At 38.2% G+C, this 27,053-nt stretch overlaps 1 protein-coding gene, 1 long non-coding RNA gene and 1 other non-coding gene across 3 annotated transcripts in view; 2 read left to right on the plus strand and 1 right to left on the minus strand.

Annotated features, from left to right (window-relative positions):
* LOC139184116 (uncharacterized) overlaps positions 1-27,053 on the plus strand; it is a 311,899-nt gene that overhangs the window by 268,653 nt on the left and 16,193 nt on the right. Inside the window, exon 3 of the long non-coding RNA XR_011567588.1 lies at positions 26,095-26,189. This is a non-coding gene — a long non-coding RNA (uncharacterized lncRNA). The remainder of the gene's footprint in view (positions 1-26,094; positions 26,190-27,053) is intronic.
* TRNAC-GCA (transfer RNA cysteine (anticodon GCA)) lies at positions 5,686-5,757 on the plus strand. Its single transcript has one exon. It is a non-coding gene; the product is annotated as a tRNA-Cys (tRNA).
* Positions 11,501-27,053, minus strand: part of PRRC1 (proline rich coiled-coil 1) — a 49,225-nt gene continuing 33,672 nt past the window's right edge. The window contains exons 8-9 of the mRNA XM_019964613.2: positions 25,027-25,129; positions 11,501-14,926 (exon numbers count right to left, since the gene is read on the minus strand). Of these exons, the coding sequence (XP_019820172.2) occupies positions 14,717-14,926; positions 25,027-25,129 (313 nt within the window). The 3' untranslated portion in view covers positions 11,501-14,716. The remainder of the gene's footprint in view (positions 14,927-25,026; positions 25,130-27,053) is intronic.

The following is a 27,053-nucleotide window of genomic DNA, read 5'->3' on the forward strand; positions in this document are numbered from 1 at the left end:
TCAATCGTGTCCGACTCTTAGCGACCCCATGGACTACAGCCCACCAGGCTCCTCTGTCCATGGGATTTTCCAGGCAAGAGTGCTGGAGTGGGGTGCCATTGCCTTCTCCTCTACCATTTTTTAAATTAGGATAAAATTGACATATATATATATATAATATATAATTGACACTATAATAAACATTGCATTGTTTCAAGTGTACAACATAATGATGTAGAACTTGTGTATACTGTGAAATGATTACCACAATAATTCTAGTTAATATCCATCACCACACAGTTAAATTTTTTCTTAGAGAACAAAAAAATCTGTTCTCTGAGTAATTTTAACATATACAATATAGTGTTAAGAACTAAGTCATATGACTAAGAACATAGTCGTCACGCTACATATTACTTACATAATAAAGGTCCCCATTACTTGCATATTTAATAACTGTAAGTTTTAATTTTTTAACATTACCCATTATTATCTGCTTACCATCCCAACAATGGAAACCACTAATAGGTTCTCTACAAGTTTGATTTTCTTAGCACTTTTTAAAAATCAGATTCTATATGTAAATGAAGATCACAATATATTTGTCTTTCTCTGTATTTGTCTTCCACTTAGCATAATGCCCTCAAGGGTCCATTCATGTTGTTGAAAGTGAAAATATTTCATTTTTATGACTGAATAATACTCCATTATGTATATATACCACTTCTTCTTAATCAGTGGACCCTTAGGTTACTTCCGTGTCTTGGCAATTGTAAATAATTAGGCAAAGAATATGAGGGTGCAGATAACTTTTTAAGTTACTGTTTTTGTTTCCTTTGGATAAATGCCCAGAAGTTGAACTGAGGGATCCATGAAATAGTTCAATTTTAAATTTTGGGGGGAACCTCCATACTGTTTGCCACAATGGCTACAGAAATTTGCCTTCCTATCAACAGGAGACAAGTGTTCCCTTCTCTCCATGTCCTTGCCAACCCTTGATAATTATTTTCCAGTTGTCTTGAGGTATCATTAACATACAACACTGTACACATTTGAGGTATAAACCATTACAATGGTTTGACTTATCTGTATTGTGAAATGAACACTACGTTTAGTTAGCACTCCTCATATCACAAAGAAAACAATAAAAAGAGGAAGCCAGAGAGAAAAAAGGAAAGCTCCTTTTCTTTTTTTTACTATAACTCTTTAGGATATCCTTTCTTAACTTTTATGTATATCATACATCAGTGTTAGTTATGGTCACCCTCCTGTGCATTTTATCCCTAGTACATATATCTTATAAGTAGAAGTTTGTCCCTTTTGACACTTGATTGAATTCCTCCTTTCCCCAGTGCCCTGTCTTTGGTAACCACAAATCTTATCTCTATTTCTGTGAGGAGTTTGGCAGTTACTATTGTGGTGGTGGTGATGGTGGTTTTGTGGCTCCATATCTGTGACATCATATGGTATTTGTCGACTTTTATTATTTAGCTTAATGCCTTCAAGGTCCATCCATGTTGTTGTAAATGGCAAGATTTTCCTTCTTTTTAAATGGAATAATATTCCATTGCATATACACATCACATCTTCTTTATCCGTTCATCCAGCAGTGGATGCCTAGATACTTCCATGTTTGGGCTATTATAAATAATACTGCTATGAACATGGTGAGTGAGTGAAGTCGCTCAGTCGTGTCTGACTCTTTGCGACCCCATGCACTGCAGCCTACCAGGCTCCTCCATCCATGGGATCTTCCAGGCAAGTGTACTGGAGTGGGTTGCCATTTCCTTCTCCAGGGGATCTTCCTGACCCAGGGATCGAACCTGGGTCTCCCGCACTGCAGGCAGATGCTTTACCCTCTAAGCCACCAGAGGGAATATGAACATGGTAGTGTGGCTATAAATGGAATCATTTTCTTCTTTTTCAGATAGCCATCATTAATATGTGGGTGCATTACTGAGTTTTGTATGTTAATTTTTTGTCCTGCAACTTTACTCATGTGGATGATTAGATCAAGATTTTTTTTTGGATTTTCCATATATAAAATAATGTCATCTGCAAATAGAGACAGTTGTCCTTCTTTTTCAGTTCTGAGGACTTTTATTCTTCCTGTAGCCTGTATTATTTGGTACGACTTCCAATACTATGATAAATACAAATGCTGAGGGAGCATCCTTTTCTTGTTCCTGATTTTAAAGGAAAGCTTTCAATCTTTCACCACTGAGTATCATGTTACATGTGGACTTGTTATGACCTTTATGTTGAGGTCTGTTCCTTCTCTATTTAATTTGTTCAGAGTCTTTACCTTGAGCAGATGTTGAATTTCACCAGTTTTTTAGATGTTCATACGTTCCTCCACCCCTTCCATTCTATCAATGACATATATCATGTTGATTTTTGTGTATGCTGAACCATCCTTGCATCCCAGGGATAAATCACAATGGATCAAGGTGAATGATCCTTTTAATGTGCTGCCAAATTCAGTTTGCTAGTATTTAAGTCAGCATCTTTGCATCTATATTCATCAGGGATATTAGCCTGTACGTTTCTGGTAGCATCCTTTTCTTGCTTTGGTGTCAGGGTAATAGAGTCTCACAACATGAGTCTGGTAGTGTTCCTTCTAAGAATTTCTGAAACTATTTGAGACTTGGGATTGAGTCTTCTTTAAATGTTAGCTAACATTCACCCATGAAGACATCTGGTCCTGGGCTTTTATTCATTGGGAGGTTTTCAGGTGCTTAATTCAGCCTCCTTATAGGTCTTTACCAATGTTCTGTTCTTTCCGATTCCATCCTGTTTGTATGTTTCTATGAACTTCTCCTCTTTAAGACTGCCAGCTTGTTGGCATGTAGTGGCTGTTACAATTCTTTGTATTTTTGTGGTATCAGTTATGATGTCTCATTTCTCACTTATAATTTCATTGATTTGGATCCTCTTTTTTTTCTTGTTTAGTCTAGCTAATGGCTTATTAATTTTATCTTTTCAATGATCCAGCCCTTAGATTTATCTTTTCTATTGTTTTCTTATTCTCTTATTCTCTATTTCACTTATTTCTGCCCTAATCTTTTCTTATTTCCTACCTTGTACCAATTTTAGATTCAGTTTGTACTACTTTTTATACTTCCTTAATGCATTAAGTTAGGTTAGTTTTTTTTTTTTTTTTAATATAACTTTTGTGCTTAAAGTAGGCATATATCGCTATGGACTTCTCAATTAGACTGCTTTTGCTTTATCTCAGTTTTGGTATGTTGTGCTTCTATTTCCATTTGTCCCTAGAAATTTCTTTATATCTCCTTTAACTTCTTCTTTGATACATTGGTTGTTCAGAAGTCTTCATATCCATGCATTTATGAATTTTCCCATCTTTCTCCAGCTATTGATCTCTAGTTTCATGCCATGGTGGTCAGAGAGGATACTTCACCCTTCTTGAGTTTGCTAAGGCTTGTTTTGTGGCCTAACACATGATCTAGCCTAAAAAATGGTTCATGGGCACTTGAGAAGAATATGTAAATTGATGCTGTCAGATAGAATGTTCTATACGTGTCTCTTAGATTTCTTTGGTCTCTAGTGTTGTTCAGATCCTCTTTTTGCTTATGAATTCTCTTTCTGGATGACCAAAATATTGTTGAGAATGGAGGATTAATGTTCCAGTTATATTATTTTTAATTGGCATATAGTTAGTTTATAATGTGTGTTAGTCTCTGCTGCACAGCACAGTGATTCAGTGATGCATATGTATGCATTCTTTTTACATATTTTTCCATTATGGTTTACCACAGGATATTGAATGTAGTTCCCTGTTCTGTACAGGAGGACCTTGTTGTTTATCCATTCTATGTACAATAGATTGCACCTGCCAACCTCAAATTCCCATTCCACCTTTCCTCCCCCTACTTGGTTCATCACAAGTCTGTTCTCTATGTCTGTGAGTTTGTTTCTGTTTTGCAGATAGGCTCATTTGTGGCATCATTTAGAATCCACATAAGTGATGTCACATGGTACTTGTCTCTCCTTGACTTACTTGACTTAGTATGATCGTCACAAAGTCCATCCTTGTTGCTGCAAATGTTACTATTTCATGCTTTTATATTGCTGCAGAGTATTCCATTGTATATATGTGCCAGTTTCTTTTAAAAAAATTTTTTTTTGGCTGTGCTGGGTCTTCATTGCTGCATGAGCTTTTCTCTAGCTGTGGTGAGCAGCAGCTACTCTTTAGGTGAGGTGTGCAGGCTTCTCATTTTGGTGGCTAGTCTTGTTGTGGAGCCAGAGCTCTAGGGCACATGGCCTTCGGTAGTTGTGATATGTGGGCTCGGTAGTTGCAATTCCCAGGCTCTAGAGCACAGGTTCCGTAGTTATGGTGCATCTGCCTAGTGGTTCCAAGGCATGTGGAATTTCCCCAGATCAGGGATTGAACCTGTGTCTCCTGCATTGGCAGATGGATTCTTTACCACTGAGCCACCAGGGAAACCCAGTACTACAACTTCTTTATCCATTCATCTGTCAAATCAAATGGACATGTAGGATGCTCCCATGTCTTGGGTACTCTGAGCCAGGCTGCAATGAACATGAGGGTGCAGATGGCTTTTCAAGTTATTGTTGTTATTTACTTTGGATAAATGCCCAGAAGTAGAACTGAGGGATCTATGCAATAGTTCTATTTTTAACTTTGGGGGGAACCTCCATACTGTTTAATAGCAATTTGCATTCCCATCAACAGTGCACAAGTGTTCCCTTCTCTCCACATCCTTGCCAACACTTGTTAATTTTTTTTCCAGTTTTATTGAGGTATAATTGGCATACACCACTGTATACATCTAAGGTATAAACCATTACAATGGTTTGACTTATTGTGAAATGAACACTGTAGTAAGTTTACTAAGCATCCCTCACCTCATCAAGGAAACATTAAAAAGAGGAAGTCAAAAAGAAAAAAAAAAAACTTTAAAAAAATGATAGCTCTTTAGGATGTACTTTCTTTACAACTTTTATATATATCATACTGCAGGATTAAGTACAGTCACTCTCTTGTACAATATCCCTAGTACATATTTATAACTAGAAGTTTGTCCCTTTTGATCATCTTGGTTCAGTTGTCCCTTCCCCCAACCCCCTGTCTTTGGTAACCACAAATCTGATCTCTTTTTCTATGAGGAGTTTGTGGTTGCTGTTATTGTGGTGGTGGTTTTGTGGTTCCACACACAGGGGACATCGTTTAGTATTTGTCTTTCTGTGGCCTGTATTATTTAGCCTGATGCCCTCAAGGTCCATCCACATTGCTGTAAATGGCAAGATTTTCCTTCTTTTTAAGTGGAATAATATTCCATTTCATATATGCATCACATCTTCTATATTCACTCATGCATTAGGGATACTTAGGTAGTTCCACATTTTGGCTATGATAAATAATGTTGCAAGGAATATGAGGGTACAGATAACTTTTTGAGTTAGTGTTTTCTTTCTTTTTCACTTGGATAAATACCCAGAGTGGAACTGGTAGATCATTAAGTAACTCAATTTTTAATTTTGGGAGGAAACTCAATACTGCTGTCTGGTGGCCATGTGTATGTCTTATTTGAAAAAATGTCTACTTAGGTCTTTTGCCTGTTTTGTTTATGGTTTCCTTTGCTATACAGAAGCTTGTAAGTTTGACTAGCTTCCATTTTTTAATTTTTGGTTTTTTTCTACTCCCTTGGGAGACTGGAGTCTTCCCTGGTGGCTCAGATGGTAAAGCGTCTGCCTGCAATGCGGGAGACCCAGGTTCAATCCCTGGGTTGGGAAGATCTCCTGGAGAAGGAAACGGCAACCCATTCAGTACTCTTGCCTGGAGAATCCCACAGACGGAGGAGCCCGGTAGGCTACAGTCCGTGGGGTCACAAAGAGTCGGACATGACTGAACGACTTCACTTTCACTTTTGGGAGACTGACCTAAGAATTTACAGTTGTTACCATGTCAATTGTTACAATTGACATAAATTGTTACAATCTATGTCCGAGAGTGTTTTACCGATTTTTTTTCCCTAGAGATTATGGTTTCATCTTATATTTGAATCTAAATGACTTTGATTTAACCTTCGTGTATGGTCTTAGAGTGTGTTCTGTCTTCATTGATTTTCATGGGGCTCTCCAGCTTTTCCAGCACCATTTGTTGGAGAGATTGTCTTTTTCACATTGTCTATTCTTGTTTCATTGGTCAAGATAGATTCTAGGTGTTTGGGTTTATTTCAGGGCTCTCTATTCTGTTCCATTAATCCACATGCCTGTTTTTGTGCCAACACCATGCTAATTTGACTTTGCAGTATTGTCTGAAGTCTAGGAGCCTTTTGCCTTCTGCTTTGACTTTTTCCTTCTGTATTGCTTTGGCATTTCTGAGTCTTTCATGGTTCTATATAAATTGGGGGGGGGCGGCTATTTGTTTTAGTTCTATGAATAAGTGCTATGGGTAATATAATTGAAATCACATTAAATCTGTACATTGCTTTGGGGACTAGGGCCATTTTGTAAGAACACTAATCCTTCCAACCCATGAGAATAGGATGTATTTCCATTATTACGTTGCTATTTCTTCTTTTAACTCTGTTAGCAGTCTCTACCTTTAAAAAAAATCTCTTATAGGCAGCAAATCATTGGATCTTATTTTTTTTTATCTTATTTTTTAATGCACTCATTTAATGCCTTTTGATCAGAGAATTTAATCCATGTATGTCTGAAGTCATTGTTGAAAGGTAAGGACTTACTTATTGTCATTTCCTTAATTTTTTATGGCTGCGGTGTAGAATCATTCCTGGTTTCTTATCCTGCTGACTTCGTTTGGTTTCTTTTGGTATCCATATGCTTGATCTCTTAATCATGTTGTTTTGCATAATTACTGTAGGGTTTCTCCCTTTTGGTTACAATGAGACTTACATAAAATATTTTAAAATTATAACACCTTATTTGAAACTGATAACTTCAATAGCCTTCCTAAACTTGACACCTTCTCCTTCCCTGCACACTTTAGAATACTGATGTTACCAATAACACCATTATTAGTGTTATTTTATTAATAAAATATTTTATTATGTTATTAATAGCCATTAATATTTTTTCATATAAATAACAAATTATAGTAATCATTATTTGAGTTATGGATACTTTCACTATTTTTTAAACTTTTATACTAGAATTTAAGTGCATTAAGCACCACCTTTTCCATATTACAAAATCTAACTTTGACAATATACTTATCAGTTAGTTTTACACTACCTTCTTATATTAACATGTTAATTGGCGTCTATACTTCCATTCAGAGAACCCATTTCTTGTAAGCAGGTCTAGTGGTGATGAATTCCCTCCACTTATGTTTATTTGGGAAAGTCTTTTATCTTCTTCATTTCTGAAAAACAGTTTTATCAGATAAAGAATTCTGGGTTGACCAGGTTTTTGATTTCAGTATTTTGAACATAACATCCCATTCTGTCTTGACCTGAAATTTTTCTGTTGAGAAATCTGCCTGTAACCTTATGAGGATTCCCTTGTATGGGGATTCCCTTCCCTCTCTCTCTTACTGTTCTCAAAATTTCCTTCAACTTCTAACAATTTAATGATAATGTGTCACTGTCGAGCCCTATTCAGGTTCAACCTCTTTGGGGTCCTTTGTGGCTCATGGATTTGGATGTCCATTTGTCTCCCCAGGTTTGGGAAGTTTTCAACCATTGCAACTTTAAATGTAATTCCTGTCCTTTTTCTTTTCCTTCTGAAATTGTCATAATGCAGATATTGTTTCTTTTGATGGCATCCCATAATTCCATAATTTCTGAAGGTTTTTTCATTCCATTTCCTCCCTCTGACTCAATAATTTCAGTGTCCTGTCTTCTAGATCATTGATTATTCTGCACAGCCAAGTCTGCATGTGAGCTTCTGAATTTAAATCTTCAGTTTAGTTATTGTGCTTTTCTGTTCTAAGATTTATGGATTATTTATTTTAGTGATTTCCATTTTTTGAACTTCTCATTTGTTCAAGCTTTGTTTTCCTAACTTGGTTTAGTTGTCAATGTGTTTCTACAGTTCACTGAACTTCTTTGAGGGTTATTCGTAATTATTTGTCTGACTATTCATAATCTCCATTTCTTTATGGTTAACGTTTAGATATGTATGTTTCCTTTGGTGGTGTTATGTTTACCTCCATTTATGTGATCCTTGATTCCTTACACTGGAATCTGTGCATTTGAGTAAGCCGTCTTCTTTTCCAGAATTTACAGGTCCACATTGGCAGAGAAAGTTAATCACTGGTCAGCTCAGTTTGAGTGTCTGGACATGTCTGCTGGTAACATCCTTGGGCAGGTGGTGCTTGCTATCAAGGTATATTTTGGGGTGAAGTCACTGCCAAGCTCTGAGGTTCAGAATGAGTGCCACTGGCTGAAAACAGTTGGATAAAACTGCCCAAGTTAGGCTATAGGATGGGCTCTGCAGCTATCTGGATTCTCTGGTCAGGCTTACTAGGCAGTCAGGGTTGGATATATACTCAGCAAAGGTGCAGCAATGAGTTAGCTTCCTTGCTATGGCAGGACAGCAGGACAGAGCCCAGGTTGTTTTCTGGAGACCCAAATCAAGCAAGACTAAATGAATTCCCTGGTCAGGTGGGGCCAGTGGCTTTGCTTGCAGATGGGGAAAACCATGGGCTGTGTTCTGTGTCAAGTTCCACCGTAAGCATGGCTGCTGGATGGACTACAAAGCTTCCTAGTTAGGTTCCCTTTGAGTAGGCTGATGGGTGTATCTAGGAATTGGTGGTGCTTCAAATTTGTTTCCCTGTCAGGACACAGTGGGAGACCAAACCTCAAGGCCAGTAAGGCTTTTGGTTTGTGGTCATGACTCAGGTCATCCTGTGTCCCAAGTTCTCTGGCTGAACAGAACCACTTGGCTTGCTCTACACTCTAAGCTCTGCCTGCCAATCCTCTGCTCAAGTATTGCTGGGCTGTGCAGCTTCTAGGCATTCATGCCAGCCTTTCTGGTCAGGCAGGCCTTGTCTGCTGGCCTGTGGCTAAACCCCTTTGTCTGGACTGGGGCAGAGCAGGTTCCACGACTATTTAGGCTTTTCATGTGAGGACCTGAATCAGATAGACCTGCACCTGCCAAGCTCCCTCATCAGGTTGCTCCACTGACTTGGTTCTGTAGATAAGCAAAGCTGCTCTTGGCACTTGAGTACTATACGTATGAACTCCCAAGATCTGAGATCTGGTTATTGCTTCTCCCGTCTCCATCACAATCAGATTCCCAGTGGCCACGCCCTTAAGATTCTCCTGCACCCTCCAGTGGAAACCAGAGTAGCAGCTTCCGCAGAACCACCCACGATCCCAGGTGTCACTCCTAGGCTTTTTTCCTACCATCGGCTCACAGCACGGTGCTGTTCCAGCCTAGGAGAGGAGCAGAGCAGCTGGTGTGTACCATTCCTTTTTATCATCTAACGTGGTGTTTTGGTCTCTGTGGCACTGGGAAACGCTCAAGCCTCATCTCCACGACTTGGGATTCTCTTAATGGTAGCTTGTCCATGAATAATTCTTAGTTGGTCTTCTTGTGAGAGGAGGCAAAGTCAAGAACAACCTGTGTTGCCATCTTGGTGACGTGGCTCTCTGAAATATCTTAGTATATGCAGAATGAGTCAGGATTTGTATTACAGCAGTGATTCTCAAAAAGATATTTCTAAAGCAGCCGTAAGTCTTTTTATGATGTTTAATAATATATGTGGTCATTATCTTGCTTGAAAACTAGTTTAACAATAATGACATTTCTGGCATTTATCCTAAAAATGATACTCAAAGGTAAACCTAGTTTATGGTTTCCTAATTTGGGGAGTTAGAATAATCAGCTATCAGAAATATATTTTTATACCAGCAGCAAAGCCCAAAATAGCCCTCTCAAATTAAAAATAAAAGCATAGTTTTCCTTAAACATAATATTGTAAAATTAAAGTACACTAGGGCAAAGTCCTCATGCCACTATTTGAATTCAGTTAGATTCAACAAATAATTATAAGTGATTTACCCTTTAATTTCCTGAAGCAAATATTCAGGCTGTCTTGGAAGAAAATGGTTTAGCAAGTCACACATTCCATTTGACTTCTATCTCTGTAACTTTGTTGTGATGATATTGGAAAAGCAGCTTAGTATGATTCGGTTATGTCATCTATAAAAGTTAAGTGTCTACTCCATTGTCTAACTGTAGGTACTTATCTCATAAATGTTAGCTCCTCTTTTCTTTGACTGCTTTAAATCCTTAAAATGAGTTCACTTTATGTATTATTCCAAAGATTTCCTTCATCCTTAAATTATTAAATTTCCTTAATAATGACTTTGCCAATTTTGTTTCTGTTGCTGAATATTTTTCCCCCCTCTTCCAGTTCATTCTGAAACAAAGTATGAATTTAACAGGGCTTTTCCTGGGCTCTAAACTGCTTTTTTCTTGTCTACTGAAAACAATACTTTATTGTTATTCAGTCCCTAAGTGTGTTGGAACTCTGCCACCCCATGGACTGCAACATACCAGGCTGCACTTGAGTTTGAAAGTGAAAATCGCTCAGTTGTGTCTGACTGTTTGCAACCCCATGGACTATACAGTTCTCCAGGCCAGAATACTGGAGTGTGTAGCCGTTTGCTTCTCCAGGGGATCTTCCCACCTGAGGGATTGAACCCAAGTCTCTCACATTGCAGATGGATTCTTTATCAGCTGAGCCACCGGGGAAGCCCAAGTATACTGGAGTGGGTAGCTGTTCCCTTCTCCAGGGGATCTTCCCGACTCAGGAGTTGAACTGGGGTCTCCTGCACTGCAGGATTACCAGCTGAGCTACCAGGAAAGCCCCAGAGTTTGCTTTTTGGCAAATAAACAAAGCCCTCAAATCAATATCCTATCGTTTTTTTGGCATGTACCCCCTCCCCACCAAAACAAAAGAAAAATCTCTTATCTTGGGATCACAGACTCAGAATAGAAAACAGAGTAAGAAATAAACTGTTTTTTCTTTTTTAAAAGAGGATACTCCTGGAGGTCAAGGGTAAATTAAACTCATAACCAGAGAGGGTTCCTCATGAAAACAGCCTTAACTTCTTGCCTTCTACCTCCAATGTATCCTTTTCCCCCAAATATCTTGATTTCTTTAACCTTGAAGTTAGAAACTCTGGCACACAATTGTCCCTTGAACAACATGGGTATGTACTGTGCAGGTCCACTTATACACAGTTTTTTCAATAAATATGCAGAACAGTACTACACAATCAGTGGTTGGTTGATCTCTGATGTGGAATTATGGCTATGGAGAACTAACTACAAAGTTGTATGTGGACTTGATATGGACTTGTATGTTTAGGGGTCAGATCCCCAAAGCCTTCATTGTTCAAGGGTCAACTGTATTTGAATGTTACCGTTCCACTTGAAAGATGGGCAAAGTTGCTATTCCATAATTCTTGGCAGCCAGTAGCAAGTTGAGACAAAAAGGAAAATGGGTCTTTCTAATATAATATGAATATGATTAACATTTGAAAAATCACTTGGGATATAAATTGAGGTATTATTTATTTATGACATATTTACATATGTACAAAATTGGCTTTATCCAATACATCATCCTGCATCAGTTCAGTTCAGTTGCTCAGTCATGTCCGACTCTTTGCGACCCCATTGACTGCAGCATGCCAGGCTTCCCTGTCCATTACCAACTCCCAGCGCTTATTCTCCGTATTCTGGGAGTAAAAATCCAAGTTTCTTAATTTATGTATAACCCAACATCTTTTAGAACATAGAATGTTACCAGTTTGGCTTCACAGAACACAAATTCCTGTTTAAAAATTTTTCTAGCCAAGGAACAAAGTAAATTTCAACAGCATCTTAAACTAATTTAGCTGGCCCTGAGTGTATTAGTAATTTGCATGATTTTGAATTAATGTATATAATACACTTTCATCTGTTATCTACTTATATTTACTATCATACTACCATTTTGTCTATATCCATTCATCTCAATTTTCTACCTCATTAATCTTTGAGAGAAAGCACAAAGAAAGGGGAAGTAATAATAAGAGACTCAGAGGAGAAAACTACTGATATGGGCTCAATCTTTTCTACCCAGAATCTGGGGCCCAGCTCTAGGTTACCCGATATACTTAGTAACAAGATGCTATTAATGTGAGTAATCTGAGTAACCTTCTGTCAATTGAGGTTGATGTAAAATTACTCTTCCTGCATATTTTTTCCTATTCTCTTTCACACTTCTTAACTAAAAAGTATACAAACTTTCAAATTCAGTAAGTAGTTCTGGGAGCACTTCAAAAGAAAAAAAAAAAAAACAACACATACACACACACACAAACATGACCAAAACAGTAGTGGCAAAGAACTGTGTTAAAGATAAGTAGTCCCAAGATGCTTGAGGGTAAAATAAAAAGAAATAGTCTCAGCTCAACTCACCCTAAAAAATGCTAGTGGGGGAGTTATAAGGAAGCAAGCAGGGATAGAACACGACGGCTGGATGACTGGTGAAGGGAGCTGGGGCCTTAGGCTGATGAGCAGCACATCTCATGCCACAATACCAACAGTAAAAGACTGCCTGGCCCAGGATGCGGTGGTGTGTGAGAGATTACTTTTCTTGTACCTTGTATGATATGACAAGGAAATCCAAGCATGAAAAAATAAACAAGAAGCTGGGAATGTTGACTATGTGGAATCAGTCATGAGCATCAACCTTTCAAAGGTAACTCTGGGCCAAAAAAGGAATAAGAGGCCAGAATGAGATCATGTATTCATCTTTTCCATCTGCCCTTCCCTAGTCCTTACCCACTCACAAAGAGCAGAAGGTGCAAATTACCATCTACAGGAAAATCAGCTGCACCCAAATCATAGGATAACTCTCATTGCTATCTGATGACCTGAAGACTGTCCTCTAATGGGATGTCAATGTTAAGTTATTTTATGAAAACAATCCCCCAAAAACATCAATTAAGATATCTGAGATTTGGTAAAATCAAAAGAAAACTCGGATTATTTGTAGGATCTGTAAAATCTCCCTATAATAGAAGGGAGAAAAGCAGAAATATGAAGTATGGGCATATGTTCCTGCACGCCTAACAGTGATGTGTTGTTAGTCTCACACCATGATAACGGGCAGCTTTTTAAAATAAAAGAAATGTTAGAGAAAAGGCTTCCCTTAATCATGGAAGATGGAGAAAACACAGATGAAGTGTTCCATAAATACCAGTAAAAAGGGAAAGTAAGTATTATGCTATAGCAACTGACCACATCTGTCTTCTCTCTCTCATTATTTTTAATGACACAGATATCTGAATTGCACTCAACGGTCATTATACAGGGTATGGGAATTAACACATAACATAGGTAGAAAATTAATATGTAATCTTATCACCCTCAGGTTAAAACAATAGAAGTCAAATAAGTACTTGAAATGATATTAAAACAAAGCAAACAGGACACATAACGACAGTACAGGATAATAGCTTCAACACCTTAAAAGATTTTATAAGATTGTGCTATTTTTTTTTTTACCTCTAAAGAATTATATAGAAGAGTAAATAAAAATTAAATTACATTTATATAAGAAACAATCTTCAAAAGTTATTTAAACTTTCATATATAGAGTTCAAAAGTATATGACAAAGTATTTATTTTTGATTTGTATAAATCCAAAATTGGTAAAATATATTATTTGGGGGGAAAAAGAAGCTTTCGTTAAATACAAACATAATGCACTGAATAAACCAGGTTCACTATAAAATTGTTTCTTTGAAAACTTGCATAAAAAGTGAAGGCAGAAGGGCACAAAGTTAGAAAAGCAGTGTTTAAGGCAAACTAAATAAGAAGTATCCTTAAAGTAAGTCATATAATCTCATAAACAATAATTTCCTCTCAAAAATTTATCCATTACAGCTGGAGAAATAAGTTAAAGCAGAAATAATGGCTGCTGTCAAGAGTTTACTTAGAAGTGCTGAATGGTATTATTTCAAAAATACCTAATGCTTCTAATTTAAATAGACTGGAATCATTTGCCACTTAGTTGTCACAGAGCAATGAAAAATAAAATATATCATCCCAATGTTTATCATACAGTATGAATGTGAAATGCTGAAACTTACTTGGAAAAAAAAAAAAAAGGATTTTTCAGACCATATGTGTATAATATGATAACCAAAAGGAAAATGATCAATTCTGCTATTCTGGCCGATGTTAAAAATATGCATAGAAAAGTGCACCATCTCCCTACAAGTAGGTGTCTTACAGTCTGTTGGTGAGCCCACAGCTTAGCCTCAGATATGATCACATGCATACACGAAAAGCTTCAAAGACTGGCAGGGAAGATATTAATCATGAATTAAAAGAAACAATGCCTTTAAACAATATTCAGTAAACATGTTCTTTAGTCAGCTATTTCTTAAAAAACAAAATAATAATCAAGTACATATCATTAAGTTAAATACCTCAGCACATGAATTTGCACCTTATAAATCTGGTATATCAAACTGTCCTATAAAAATATTTATGCATTTTTTGAGAACTATGGTACGTAAAATTATATAATCATAAAAAGGACCTGTTTCTTTTCATCTACTGGAATGATACCACACCTTTCTAGAAAAGAAAAACTGCAGCCTACAGGAAATGATCAGAACAGTTGGACTGACTAAAGTTGTCCAGTTTAAGGGTCTGTCTCTTCTCTACCAGTAGCTCCAAGTGAGCAAGTGTCAGTAGCCTGGGGCCAGGCTTCTCACACGGTCCTGGGGGGCAGGCGCTGTTTATACATGCCTGCTATCGCTTTGGCCGCACTGTAGATCATCTGCCGACGAGACATGCCAGTGAAAGCCATATGCCAATCAGTCCGGCTGACATTGAGTAAACTCTTCTCCAGGACTTCACCCACTGTCACCAAAAGGCCAGACCACCTCAGATTGTAGTCCTGGGGAGTCAGACTTTGAGCCTCAGGAAAAAAGAAATTGAGAGTATTTTTTAATACATTAAAAATAAAATCACTGGAACTAGGTATAAGTGACATTTCAAAGTCCCTCAAGTTACTTTTAGTAGAGATTATGACAAACCATGAGAAACACAGCTATGCTGCCAAATGTATGAAATTATAAGGTGGCAAAAAAAAAAAAAAAGTTGCACGCATGTACTTGATTTAAAATGTCCACACTGACACACTAAACTCGTGGTTAACATACAATCTAAATCTTTTTTAAACTTTTAAAAGATATTTCTTTTGCGCTGTGCTGGGTCTTCACTGGTGCAGAGGCTTTTCTGTGGTTGCATGTGCAGGCTTCTCTCTGCAGTGACTTCTCTTGTTGGGGAGCACGGGCTCTGGGGTGCGCAGGCTTCAGTAGCTGCGGCACATTTGCAGTTCCCGGGCTCTAGAGCACAGGCTCAATGGTTGTGGTGCCTGCTGACCATCTGTACGTCTTCTTTGGAGAAATGTCTATTTAGGTCGTCTGTCCCTTTTTGATTGGGTTGTTTTGATACTGAGCTTCAAGAGCTGTTTGTTTATTTTAGAGATTAATCCCTTGTCAGTCAGTTTGTCATTTGTAAATATTTTCTCCTATTCTGAGGATTGTTTTTTCATCCTATTTATGATTTCCTTTGCAGTGCAAAAGCTTTTAAGTTTCATTAGGTCCCATTTATGTTCATTTTTGTTTTCATTACTCTAGAAGGTGGATCCAAAAAGATACTGCTGCAATTTATGTCAAAGACTCTTCTGCCTATGTTTTCCTCTAAAAGTTTTATAGTGTCCAGTCTCACATTTAGGTCTTTAATCCATTTTGAGCTGACTTTTGTATATAGTGTTAGGGCGTATTCTAACTTCATTCTTTCACATGCCATTGTCCAGTTTTCCCACCACCACTTTCTGAAGAGACTGTCTTTTCTCCATTATATATTCTTGCCCCCTTTGTCATAGCTTAGGTAACCATAGGGGTGTGTGTGTATCTCTGGACCGTCTATCCTGTTCCACTGACCTATGTGTCTGTTTTTGTGCCAATACCATACTGTTTTGATTACTATGAAGTCAGGGAGCCCAATTCCTCCAGTTGATTTTATTTTCTCAAGATTGCTTTGGCTATTTGTGGTCTTTTGTGTTTCCACACAAATTGTAGAATTCTTTGTTCTAATTCTGTGAATAAATGCCATTGATAATCTGGTATGTATTGCACTGAATCTGTAGATTGTTTTGGGTACTACAGCCATCTTCACAACATTGATTCTTCCCATCTAAGAACATGGTGTATCTCTGCATCTGTTTGTGTCGTCTTTGAGAACTGTTAAGATTGATTGAAGAACAGAGTGTAAGTCTTCTGTCTCCTTAGGCAGGTTTATTCCTAGGTATTCTTTTTGATTTGATGGTAACTGGGATTGTTTCCTTGATTTCTCTGATATTTCATTGCTAATGTATAGGAATGCAACAGATTTCTATGTATTAATTCTGTATCCTATATTTTGACTGAATTCACGGATAAGCTCTAGTAGTTTTCTGATAGCATATTTAGGATATTCTATATATAATATCATGTCATCTGCAAACTGACAGTTTTACTCTTTTCCAATTTGGATTTCTTTTCTTTCATCTTCTCTGGTTTCGGTGGCTAGGAATTCCAAAATGTGGTTGACTAAAAGTGCTGAGTGGACACACTTGTCTCGTTCCTGACTTTAGAGGAAATGCTTTCCATTTTTCACCACTGAGAATGACTGCTGTGGGCTTATCGTATATGGCCTTCATTATGTTGGTGTAGGTGCTCTCTGTGCTCACTTTCTGGAGAGTTTCTATCATAAATGGGTGTTGAACTTTGTCAAAAGCTTTTTCTGCATCTACTGACACGATCGTATGGTTTTTATTCTTCAATTTGTTAATACAGTGTATCACATTGGTTAATTTGCAGATATTGAAGAATTCTTGCATCCCTGGGATAAATCCCACTGGATCATGGTCTATGATCCTGTTAAGGTATTGCTGGATTCAGTTTGCTAGTATTTTGTCAAGGAGTTTTGTGTGTATGTTCATCAGTGATACTGGTTTGTAATTTTCATTTTTTCTGATATTTTTGTCTGGTTTTGGTATCAGGGTAATGGGCTCGCAGAACATGCCTGAGTGTTCCTTCCCCTGGGATTTTTTGGAAGATTTTAAGAAAGATGAGTGATAACTCTTCTCTAAATGTTTGATAGAATTTGCCTGTGAAGCCATCTGGTTCTGGAGTTGTTTTTTTATTATTATATTATTGAAAGATTTAAAATCATAGTTTCAATTTTAGTACTTGTGACTGAACTGTTCATATCTTCTACTTCTTCCTGGTTCATTCTATAAAGGTTGTACCTTTCTAAGAATTTGTCTGCTTCTTCTAGGTTATCCATTTTATTGGCATACAGTGGCTTATAGCAGTCTCTTATGATCTTTTTATTTCTGCTGTGTCAGTTGTAAACTTCCCCTTTTTCATTTATAATTTTATGGATTTAAGTCCTTTTTCTTGATGGCTAAAGATTTGTCAATTTTGTTTATCTTTTCAAAGAACTGGCTTTTAGTTTCATTGATCTTTCCTATTGCTTTGTCTCTATTTCATTTATTTCTGCTCTGATCTTTATGATTTCTTTTGTCTGCTAACTTTGTGTTTTGTTTCTCCTTCTTTATCTAGTCCCTTTAGATGTAAGGTTAGGTTATTTATTTGAGGTTTTTCTTATTTCTTGAGGTAAGACTGTATTGCTATCAGCTTCTTAGAACTATTTTTGCTGAATCCCACAGGTTTTGGATTGTGGTTTTGCTGTCATTTCTCTAGTACTTTTTGATTTCCTCAGTGATACACTGGTTATTTAGTAACACTGTTAAGCCTCCTGTGTTTGTGCTTTTTTATAGTTTTTTCCCCCTGTAACTAATTTCTAACCTCATAGTGTTGTGATTAGAAAAGATGCTTGCTATGGTTTCAATTTCCTTAAATTTACAGATGCTTGATTTGTGACCCAAGATGTGATCTATCCTGGAGAAATGTCCCGTTTGCACTTTGAGAGGAAAGTGTATTCTGCTGCTTTCAGATGGAATGTCCTACAAATATCAATTAAGTTTATCTGGTCTAATGGGTCAATTAAGGCATGTGTTTATTAATTTTCTGTCTGGATAATCCTACCAGTAGTGTAAGTGGGTTGTTAAAAATCCCCACTATTATTATTTTTTTCAATTTCTCTTTCTATAGCTGTTAACATTTACATTATATGTTGAGGTGCTCCTATGCTATGTGTATATATGTTTACAACTCTTACATCTTTTTCTTGGACCGATCCCTTGACCAGTATATAGCATCCTTCCTTGTCTCTTGTAACAGTTTTTATTTTAAAGTCTATTGTATCTGATAGGAGTACTGCTACTCCAGCTTTCTTTTGATTTCCAAGCATGGTTGTTACTTCTAGCAAATTCCAACTAATGAAATCCTTTTTCTCCCTTAATCTGTTCATATATTCACCTCTGTAAATTGATTCACTGGTGTTTGAACCAATTGGCCAATTTGGAACAAATCCTTGTCAGAATATAATGTTTGGGATTCTGTGACTTATAATTTAAGAAATGCATATTTGGTCTTTGTCCCCAGTTTCTGACAACAAGCTGCCTTGGACTTTCTAAGCAATAAGGGCCATACAAAGGCTATCTTTTGTTGTGTTGAGGGGATATTTGAAAAGCTCTCAGGTAACTTAAGGACAGAAGTTTGTAGCCAAGGGAATCAACCCTGTGACGAGTTGGAATTTTTGTTCCTGTTCACCACCTGCATCCCACCCAACCTCTGGGGAGGGGACAGAGGCTTGACGTTCAATCGGTTATACTGTGTAATAAAGCCTCCATAAAAACTCAAAAGCAGAGGATTTGCTGATTCCAGGTTGGTGAACATGTGAAGATTTGAAAAGAATGGGGCTCAGAGATGGCAGAGGAACTGTATGTATTTACCCCATACCTTGTCCTATCCATCTCTTCCATCTGGCTGTTCCTGAGTTATATTCTTTTTAAGAAATTGGTGATTTAGTGAGTAAATGGACTTCCTAAGGAGGAGGTCACTGCAACCCCCAGTCTATATATAGTATGCCAGTGAGAATTCCAGGTGATAGCCGAGGCTTGCTATTGGCATCTGGGAACTGGAGACAGTCTTGTGAGACAGAACCCTCAGCTTCTGGCGCTCTCTCTTGGTAGACAGTGTCAATACTGAATTATAGTACAGATAGCTATGTCCTAAAATGGCTTGGTAGTGTGGGGGAAAAAATCCTCCCAAACATTAGAACTGGATTTAAAACCTACATAACTGTATCAGAAGTAATATTTTCAAGCATGATCCTGGCTCACAGAACTGTGTGGTTTGAGAAGGAAGGATGCAAGAGCGGGGGATGAGGAACATGATTTCTGGGTGGTATGGAGCAGCAGCTGTGCAGCAGTCAATTATTCAAGGTAAAAAAGTTGATAATGGAGTGTAGAGATGCATCCAACTCCTGGGGAGCTGGCTCACTGAATGCATAAAGAAACGAGAACTAATTTTTTAAAAAAGGTAACTATTCAATCCTTGGTTTCTATTATGTACAACAGCTAAACTAAAAGAAAAAAATGCTGGTTTGGGCCTTGGAAAACAGACCAAGCTCAGATTTGGATTAGTCTGAGCTTTGGTCACTTGTCTAAAAGTCATCTCCTCCCCAGGGAAAAGTTGCATGGGGACAACAGAAAGATCTCTAAGACCTCTGGTCACTAAAAAGATAGTCACTATGGAGGCGGGTCAAAATTAGGAAACTCGTGAAATCAGGGGTACAGTGTGGAGGAGCCAGCTCATTTTGTGGATTCAGTAATAGTTAACCTTTGCTAAAACAGATCATGAAAATAACTAATTCAGGAGCTAGTCTGGTTTTTAATGCTGCAGAACAGAATAGAATGTTTGCATTGATGCAGGACCCACAGTTTGTTGTGGAACCATTAGAGACAATTATGTATGATCCAGACACACAGGAGACTACTTCTGAAGGAAAAGCCAGTCGGGTCAACTAGATAAAAGCACTGTAAGGTTTATTTACCCTGGGAGGGGTCTGTCCATCATGCCATTATAAAAGTCAAGCAGAACACCCAATGAAGCAGCCAGTATACCTCCTATGCAGGCCATGTGCGACCAGCTCTGTGATGACCGAGCTATTCACCTGCTCAATATACCTGTTACTCAAGTCATGGTGGCACATCCCTGGTGGCAAAGATGGTAAAGAATCTGCTTACAATGCAGGAGACCCGGGTTCGATAATCCCTGGGTCAGGAATGGCACCACTCCAGTATTCTTGCCTGGAGAATTTCATAGACAGAGGAGCCTGGTGGGCCATAGTCACTGGGGTTGCAAAGAGTCAGACACAATTGAGTGACTAACACTTTCACTTTCGTAATGAGCTAAATCGTGCAGGATAACTAAGTAGGAAATCAGTATGTACAAGAGTGGAGAACAGAAGTTTTCAGGACTTGACACAGGAGTCCCTTGAGCTGTGTTACCAAAGTCCACTGGTGAAGGTCTGAAATGTGCTACAATTAGACTGAAAAAAATGTAATTGTTGACGGGATTATGAAGTTGAATATTTAAGCAGGTGTAACAAAGTTGTGTCTCTTTTACACAGCTGGACAGATATCATGTCTGGCTGGGGAACATGTCCCCTATCTAGTATTACAAAACCAAACCTGTTGATGAAGTCTCAGTGGGCAGTACAGTGAGGAATGTAAGTGATGATGGAATCACAATACGTGTAAGTTTGTAGAATTGGTGTTTGAGCAGGTTTTGATAAGTGACTGTGTTTTGTCTCTTTTTAACCTGATTGTACTTTGAGGATGGAGATTCTGTCTCACTGGAGAATGGTTCCTCTCTAGCTATGGTTGTAAAACAGAAGGGATGGAAAGCCACGCTTCCAGCATTTTTAACTGAACATGCTATTCGGAACCAGTGATACTGTCTGAGCCCACAGCATAGAATAGAAGCTGCAGTGCTGGCAGGGACAAAATTCTCTGTGCCATAGCACTGTGTGAAGGGCAGACTGAGGCTTATGGCAAAAATCTGAGTGCCTCCCAGCAAGTCTTGGACTTCAAACGAGGGAGTTTCTACTTAAAGGGTGTTTACTGCTAGTCTAGGACATTATTAATTAAAGCTACTCATATAACTAAAGGACATAAAATGATCTTGAAATCTGAAACACCCATAACATCTGGGATGATGGAGAAACACCCAAATAGGGAAGGCAGTGCCTAGAAGTGTTCCGTAATAACATGGAAATGGTTTATAAAGAATCATGCTCTCTGGGGAATCTTAGGAGGAAACACTCACAGTTCCCGTGTCACTCTTCCTCTAGGACAGACTTACTTTGGAATCAACAGAGGACCTGCTGGAACAAACTGCCCAGGTAGACAGCACACAATGAACAGCTCTAAAGTGAACAACCAAGAGCTACTGGGATTATGGGTAGTAGTTCCAGGGTGAATAGATAACATACTATTTGGAAGTCCACCACTCTAACTGAGGAAGTTAAAAATAAATCAGTTGGCTCATTAAGGTTGAAATGCATGCTGTTTTCCCAGCACTGATGAAAGGACTGAATGGTGATAAACATCCTGTATCTTTGACTTTTACTGACTCATGGGCAGTGGCCAATGGCCTGGCCATATGGTTAGGCAGGAGGGCAGTGGCAACCTGGCCTATAAAAGGGATGTCCATATGGGACACACAGCCCTGTGGGAATTAGAAGGATGCATTAAAGTAGGACACGTTGATGCCCATCAGAACTCCTTTCCAGGCTTGGAAGGTGAATGGAATCACAGGCAGATATCCCCCTGTGCTCTCCTGAGACAGCCACCCACATCTAAGAAGCTAAGTGGATATGGGGTTAGTGCAGCAATGTGAGACTGGCTTACCCTAGACACACTCTTCTTGTACACTCTGATGCACAAAATGCCAGTAAGAACTGTTCTGTCTGCCAGCAAAAAAAAGGCAGAGACTGCAGATGGCTGTGTGGCAGATTCCCAGTTGTGACGGCCCTGAACATATCTGGCAAGCTATCGAGTAGCCCTGGGTGACTTTGCTGACTCGGGGCCAGGCTTTTCTTACCCAGTGGTAGAGGCAAGTGCTCAGAGTGTTGTAAGAGAACTGGAACAGAAGACAGGGCACCAATTTGGATGGCTGAGCTCCATTTCTTCAGAGTAAGGAACATACTTTTACAGCCCATAATGTCCAGTGGGTAAAGGCAGCCCTTCAGAGAGAGTCTGATAGAGAATTGAACAGGTAACCGAAACCGTGGTTGTCTAAATGGGGAGAGAAAGGTGTGAGAGGCTGGCCTGCAGGACAAGAAGAGCTAGAGGAGGGTCTGCACAGGGTAAAGTCCAGTGTTGTTCTGGGAGGGAGGAAGTGGCGGATGGTGCTAGTGTGATTAGGCAGTTCTCACCAAGGACAGAGGACACTGGGATAAGAGCTTTTTTTTCTTTCTCAGATCACCTCAACCTTTTTCTCCCTCTGAGGTAGCAGTCAGATGACCGAAGTGGCAAGTGCAAGAAACAGAGATGATTTCTAAGCCAGAAACTGTAAATACGTGTCTTAATCTTTGTTACAATTCCTAAGGGCCTGTGATGAACCTTCACTCCATGGAGCAAAACTGGGGCTCACAGTGATTGCCGCTATATGGCCTGGTGGTAAAGACAGCTCACCCACTCTGCACCCTTGTAACCTTACCTTGTTTGAGAAACGGATGAGGGGGAGGCACTTGCCAGACTAAGTACTGCTGTCTGTAATCTAGACTGGCACAGGGGCTGAACCTAAGTCACTTCGAAAGGTAGAAGAATTTGAGTATGAATGAAGGAAAAAGGGGAAAAAAAAAAAGACTCAGAGCAAAACATGATACTGTCTGTTGCTCCATTATACCACATGCCTGAAAGGGTGAAGCCATACCTTACTTCTGAAAGCACTCCTGCTTGCTTTCTAATTGAGGTGTTGTTGATTTGCAATGCTGTATTAGTTTCAGATATATAGCGAACTAGTCCAATTATACGTATGTATGTATATATCTGTTATATTCCAGATTCGTTTTCACTATAGGTTACTACAAGATACTGAGTGGTTTCCTGTACTATACAGTCTATGTTGTTATCTATTTTATACATAGTCGTGTACAGCTATTCACCCAAACTCATCTATCCCTCCCCCCAACTCCTTCCCCTTTAGCAACCATAAGTTTATTTTTCATGTCTGTGAGTCTATTTCTGTTTTCTAAATAAGTTCATTTATATCTTTTTCTTTGTTTTTTTTTTAACATGTAAGTGAAATCATATGATACCACTTATGAGAATCTGATTTCCTTCCTGCCTCAGTCAGAAGTTCATGTAGCAATCTGGACTCATACTGACCCCTTAATCTGTGGGATCCAACACTCTTTATAGGTAGAAAGTGTCAGAACTAGGTTGAATTATAGGATATCCAGCAGGTATTGGATAACAGATTAGAGATGTGGGAAGAACTACCTCATCTCCTCACACACACACAGAGGAATTGGTTTCAGAACCCTTTTTACTGTTCTATTTCTAAATTTTATTAATTTACCAATTAGTTCTTAAGTGATACTGTATTACTGTTTTAGGTTAGGTTACAAGCCAGACTCACAGAATAAAATGGAAAACTTCTACGTCTATGCATTAGACGCATCAGTCATCTATTCTCTGAATATCCTTTACACCTCGTTATAACACCACTGTGCGTGTGTGTGCGCTAAGTTGCTTCAGTCGTGTCTGACTCTGTGACATGCCATAAACCGTAGCCTGCTAGGCTAATCTTAGAACTCAATTTTGGGGGAGCTAGGTGAAATTCTTGCATTAAAAGACTTTACTAAGATAGTTAAGTTAAATCACATCAAACTGCCAAAATGTGGCTGTTTTTTTAACTTCAAAAGGCAATTCTGTATGGTTCAACCTAATGGTTATAAACTGCCATTGTTAATTCAAGAATATTTCCCTAGAAAATTAACAACAGTATGTAATTTTTCTGAATTTGTGGTATAGCAGTAGGCATAGCATTTGTTTACAATCTTTTAACCACCCTCATACTGGAGTGAATTTAACATTACTGTGTATATAAAAATGCTTTCTTCAACTTCTGAAAAGAAACTGTGGTAAAAATTATGATATCAGTGGTATGGTATTGTGGAATCAAAACTTTAAGCATCAATTCTTATTCTCCATCTAAAATGTAAACCCCTAAGAAGGTCACAGGTTGCTTTAAGAGGCTTCATAAACACATAAGCCAAATTTATATGTGAGTGCATACATCATACATACTTTCTCTTGGGGGAGAATCCCAAGAGAATTCTCAAAAACCTAAGGTCCCAAATAACTTTTGAGAGTTTTGAAATGATATTTATGAGTATAGAGAGTCCAATGTAAATAAACTCTTATATTCCATTTTGTTCAAGAAAGGATTAAAAGTAACAAAAATGTAGAAGGAATGAAACTCATTATAGATTAATGCTTACAGTCTTCTAGAAACTATGTGGATAAGTAAACATTTTTCAGCAAAGTGAAAAGACATTTGCCTTTCATCCAAGGTTCGTAAACTTGCTTCTAAATATGTTTCCACATTTTTTTTTTTTTCCCACGTTTTTAACGATGAACAAATTAAAGAGGAAGATGAGGACAAAGAAAAAGGAACTAGAGTAACCAGGAAAAATGAAAATGGGAGATAAATGAGACAATATATGAAAGGTTAACATAAAATCAGAATAGGTAAATTTTTTTCTAATCCAAAGGTAAGGAACACAATCATAAAAACAAACAAGCAAAACAATGAAGAAAAGAGCAACTAACCATGTAATAGATTTACCTTTGCAAAGACCACTGGAAAATAAAAGTAGGGAGGTACTGAAACAACGTGGAAGGGACAGAAAATTGAAAAAGAGAAAAAATTAAAAGGAAAAAGAGGGAAGAAAAATCAAGACTATACCATATTTTCAATAAAACTCTTCTTTTGAGAACAATATTTGAAGCCTTTCTGGAGCATAATGAAGAAGGATAAAACTAACCTGCTGTACAAGCTCCAAGGGCACTGGTGTGGCTTGCGTAAACGCTTCCAGGTGAATGCCGTGCACGGGGTCTTCAACTACCAGACAGCCAATGTCAAACCATCTGCAACAGAATGTGCGAGGTTCAAGCTGTGTACGTGCTAAGTAAGTTCTATGAATTGATAAAGTACTGTCCTTCGGATAAAACGCTAGCAGACTGATTAAAAGATAAATCATAAAAAAAACATATATAACTGCCCTGTTGGCTTAATTTCAACAGGGGAAAAAATGGGGAAGAACAACAAAAATAATTGAAAACCACGCATCATGGAAAATTCCTTTTCTTGCTAAGATTTGGGGAGAAGAACGGCAATTAGAGGTATTCAAATATGCAACAGATATATTTATTCATCTGAAAATTCAAATAGCTTATCATAATTAAAAACATCATTTGCTAACATATGGGAAATTTTATACTACCAACTCTATGATTAGTATATAGCCAAGTTGCAAAATTACTAGCGGACCTAAAAATAAGCTCATTCAGGAAAAAAAAAATCCTCTCCTCATTCCTGATAAATGTTTCTAATCACAATTTCTGAATTGTTCACAGTGAATCAGACTTTGAGGACAGCTTCATGAAATCAAGAAAAATTTCTTCCATTTTAAGATACACATTAAGAAGTGATAAATTTTAAAACTGACTTAGGTGAGGTTATCAGTACATCATCAGCATTTTAATTAATCAGAAGCAGGAAATCATGGTTTTAAATGAGAAGATACAGAGCAAGAAAATTTAAAAATATGCAGATTAAAGTGCTATGAAATACAATACAGATTAGGAAACTTTTTTTAACATATTCAAAGAAACAACAGAACAGTAAACAGAATAACAACTTTGCTTGAATGGTAAAATGGCAGTTCATTATGTCTACAGTATTCACATTCCAAAACTTTGCTTCAAATTGAGAGCCTTAAATAAGTGATCTTATATGAATCATTATTTAAGTATTTCATTTGGTATATGAATCATTATTTTATTTGGGATATGACTCAGTATTTTATTTTACACAATTGTGTATTGTGCAGACAGCAGAGGACTGCAGTGACTCAGCTCCCAGGCACGGCACGGACTTCCTGGAAAGCGGCGTCCCAGAAGGTACAACAGTCTTCGCACAATGCGGGTGAGCACACACCGGAACTCCCCGGGGTCCACACTGCTCTCATGCCCCCATGTGTCAGCCTGAGCATCCCATTCTCCTCCAGCTCAAATCCAAAGTGCCATCACTGTCAGGATCACGGAGACCTCTTCAGTACCTCTCACGGGTGCTGCTGGCCCTTGTAACTCTGCCTTCTGCCTCCACCCTCCTGTCCTTCTACCCAACCTCCACTCTCCACCCAGGGGAGAAAGAGTGGCAGTCGCCACTGCTCATGCTCAAGGACAGTCACCAAGGAACTCTCTCCTCCTCCTCACCCTCTCCTTGTGGCTGGTGAAATAAGGCAGACTTGGCCAAATCCCATAAGGAAGTCACCTGGACTTAAGAAGAATGGTCGTTCCAAGACTTTGGATTTTATGTAGCAGGAAAAAATCGAAATAGAACCTGAGGAGCTGATACAGGTATGCCAGTTTGTATTTTACCGAAGAAAGACTATCTACCATCACCGATTACTTCCCAAAAGGACATTTTAATCCATTTTACACATAACCCAACACTTTTAAACTTGATAGGTTAATTTCAGAATAAGGACAGTTCACGCTTACATAGGTATTTTTCCATTTTGGTACACAAGATGCTAATTTTCCTCATGGAGCATGAACTGATGCAAAGGTCACCACAGATAGCTAGGTCTTTACTGGCTCTGCTCTGTAGGGGCCACACAACATTGGTCTTTTCTTGCCTTAGTTATAAGCATGCATTTCTCTATCTTCTGTGCATTTATTTCCTATGGGAACATCACAAAGGTTAGTAGCCAAAGCAGACTATCAAGTGTTTTGGGTTGTAGGTTTGCTGTTTGCTCTCATGTTCTTCCTCTATCCCCCTTCTGTA

This window comes from Bos indicus, chromosome 7, assembly GCF_029378745.1.
Source record: "Bos indicus isolate NIAB-ARS_2022 breed Sahiwal x Tharparkar chromosome 7, NIAB-ARS_B.indTharparkar_mat_pri_1.0, whole genome shotgun sequence".
In the NCBI taxonomy this organism is placed as follows: domain Eukaryota; kingdom Metazoa; phylum Chordata; class Mammalia; order Artiodactyla; family Bovidae; genus Bos; species Bos indicus.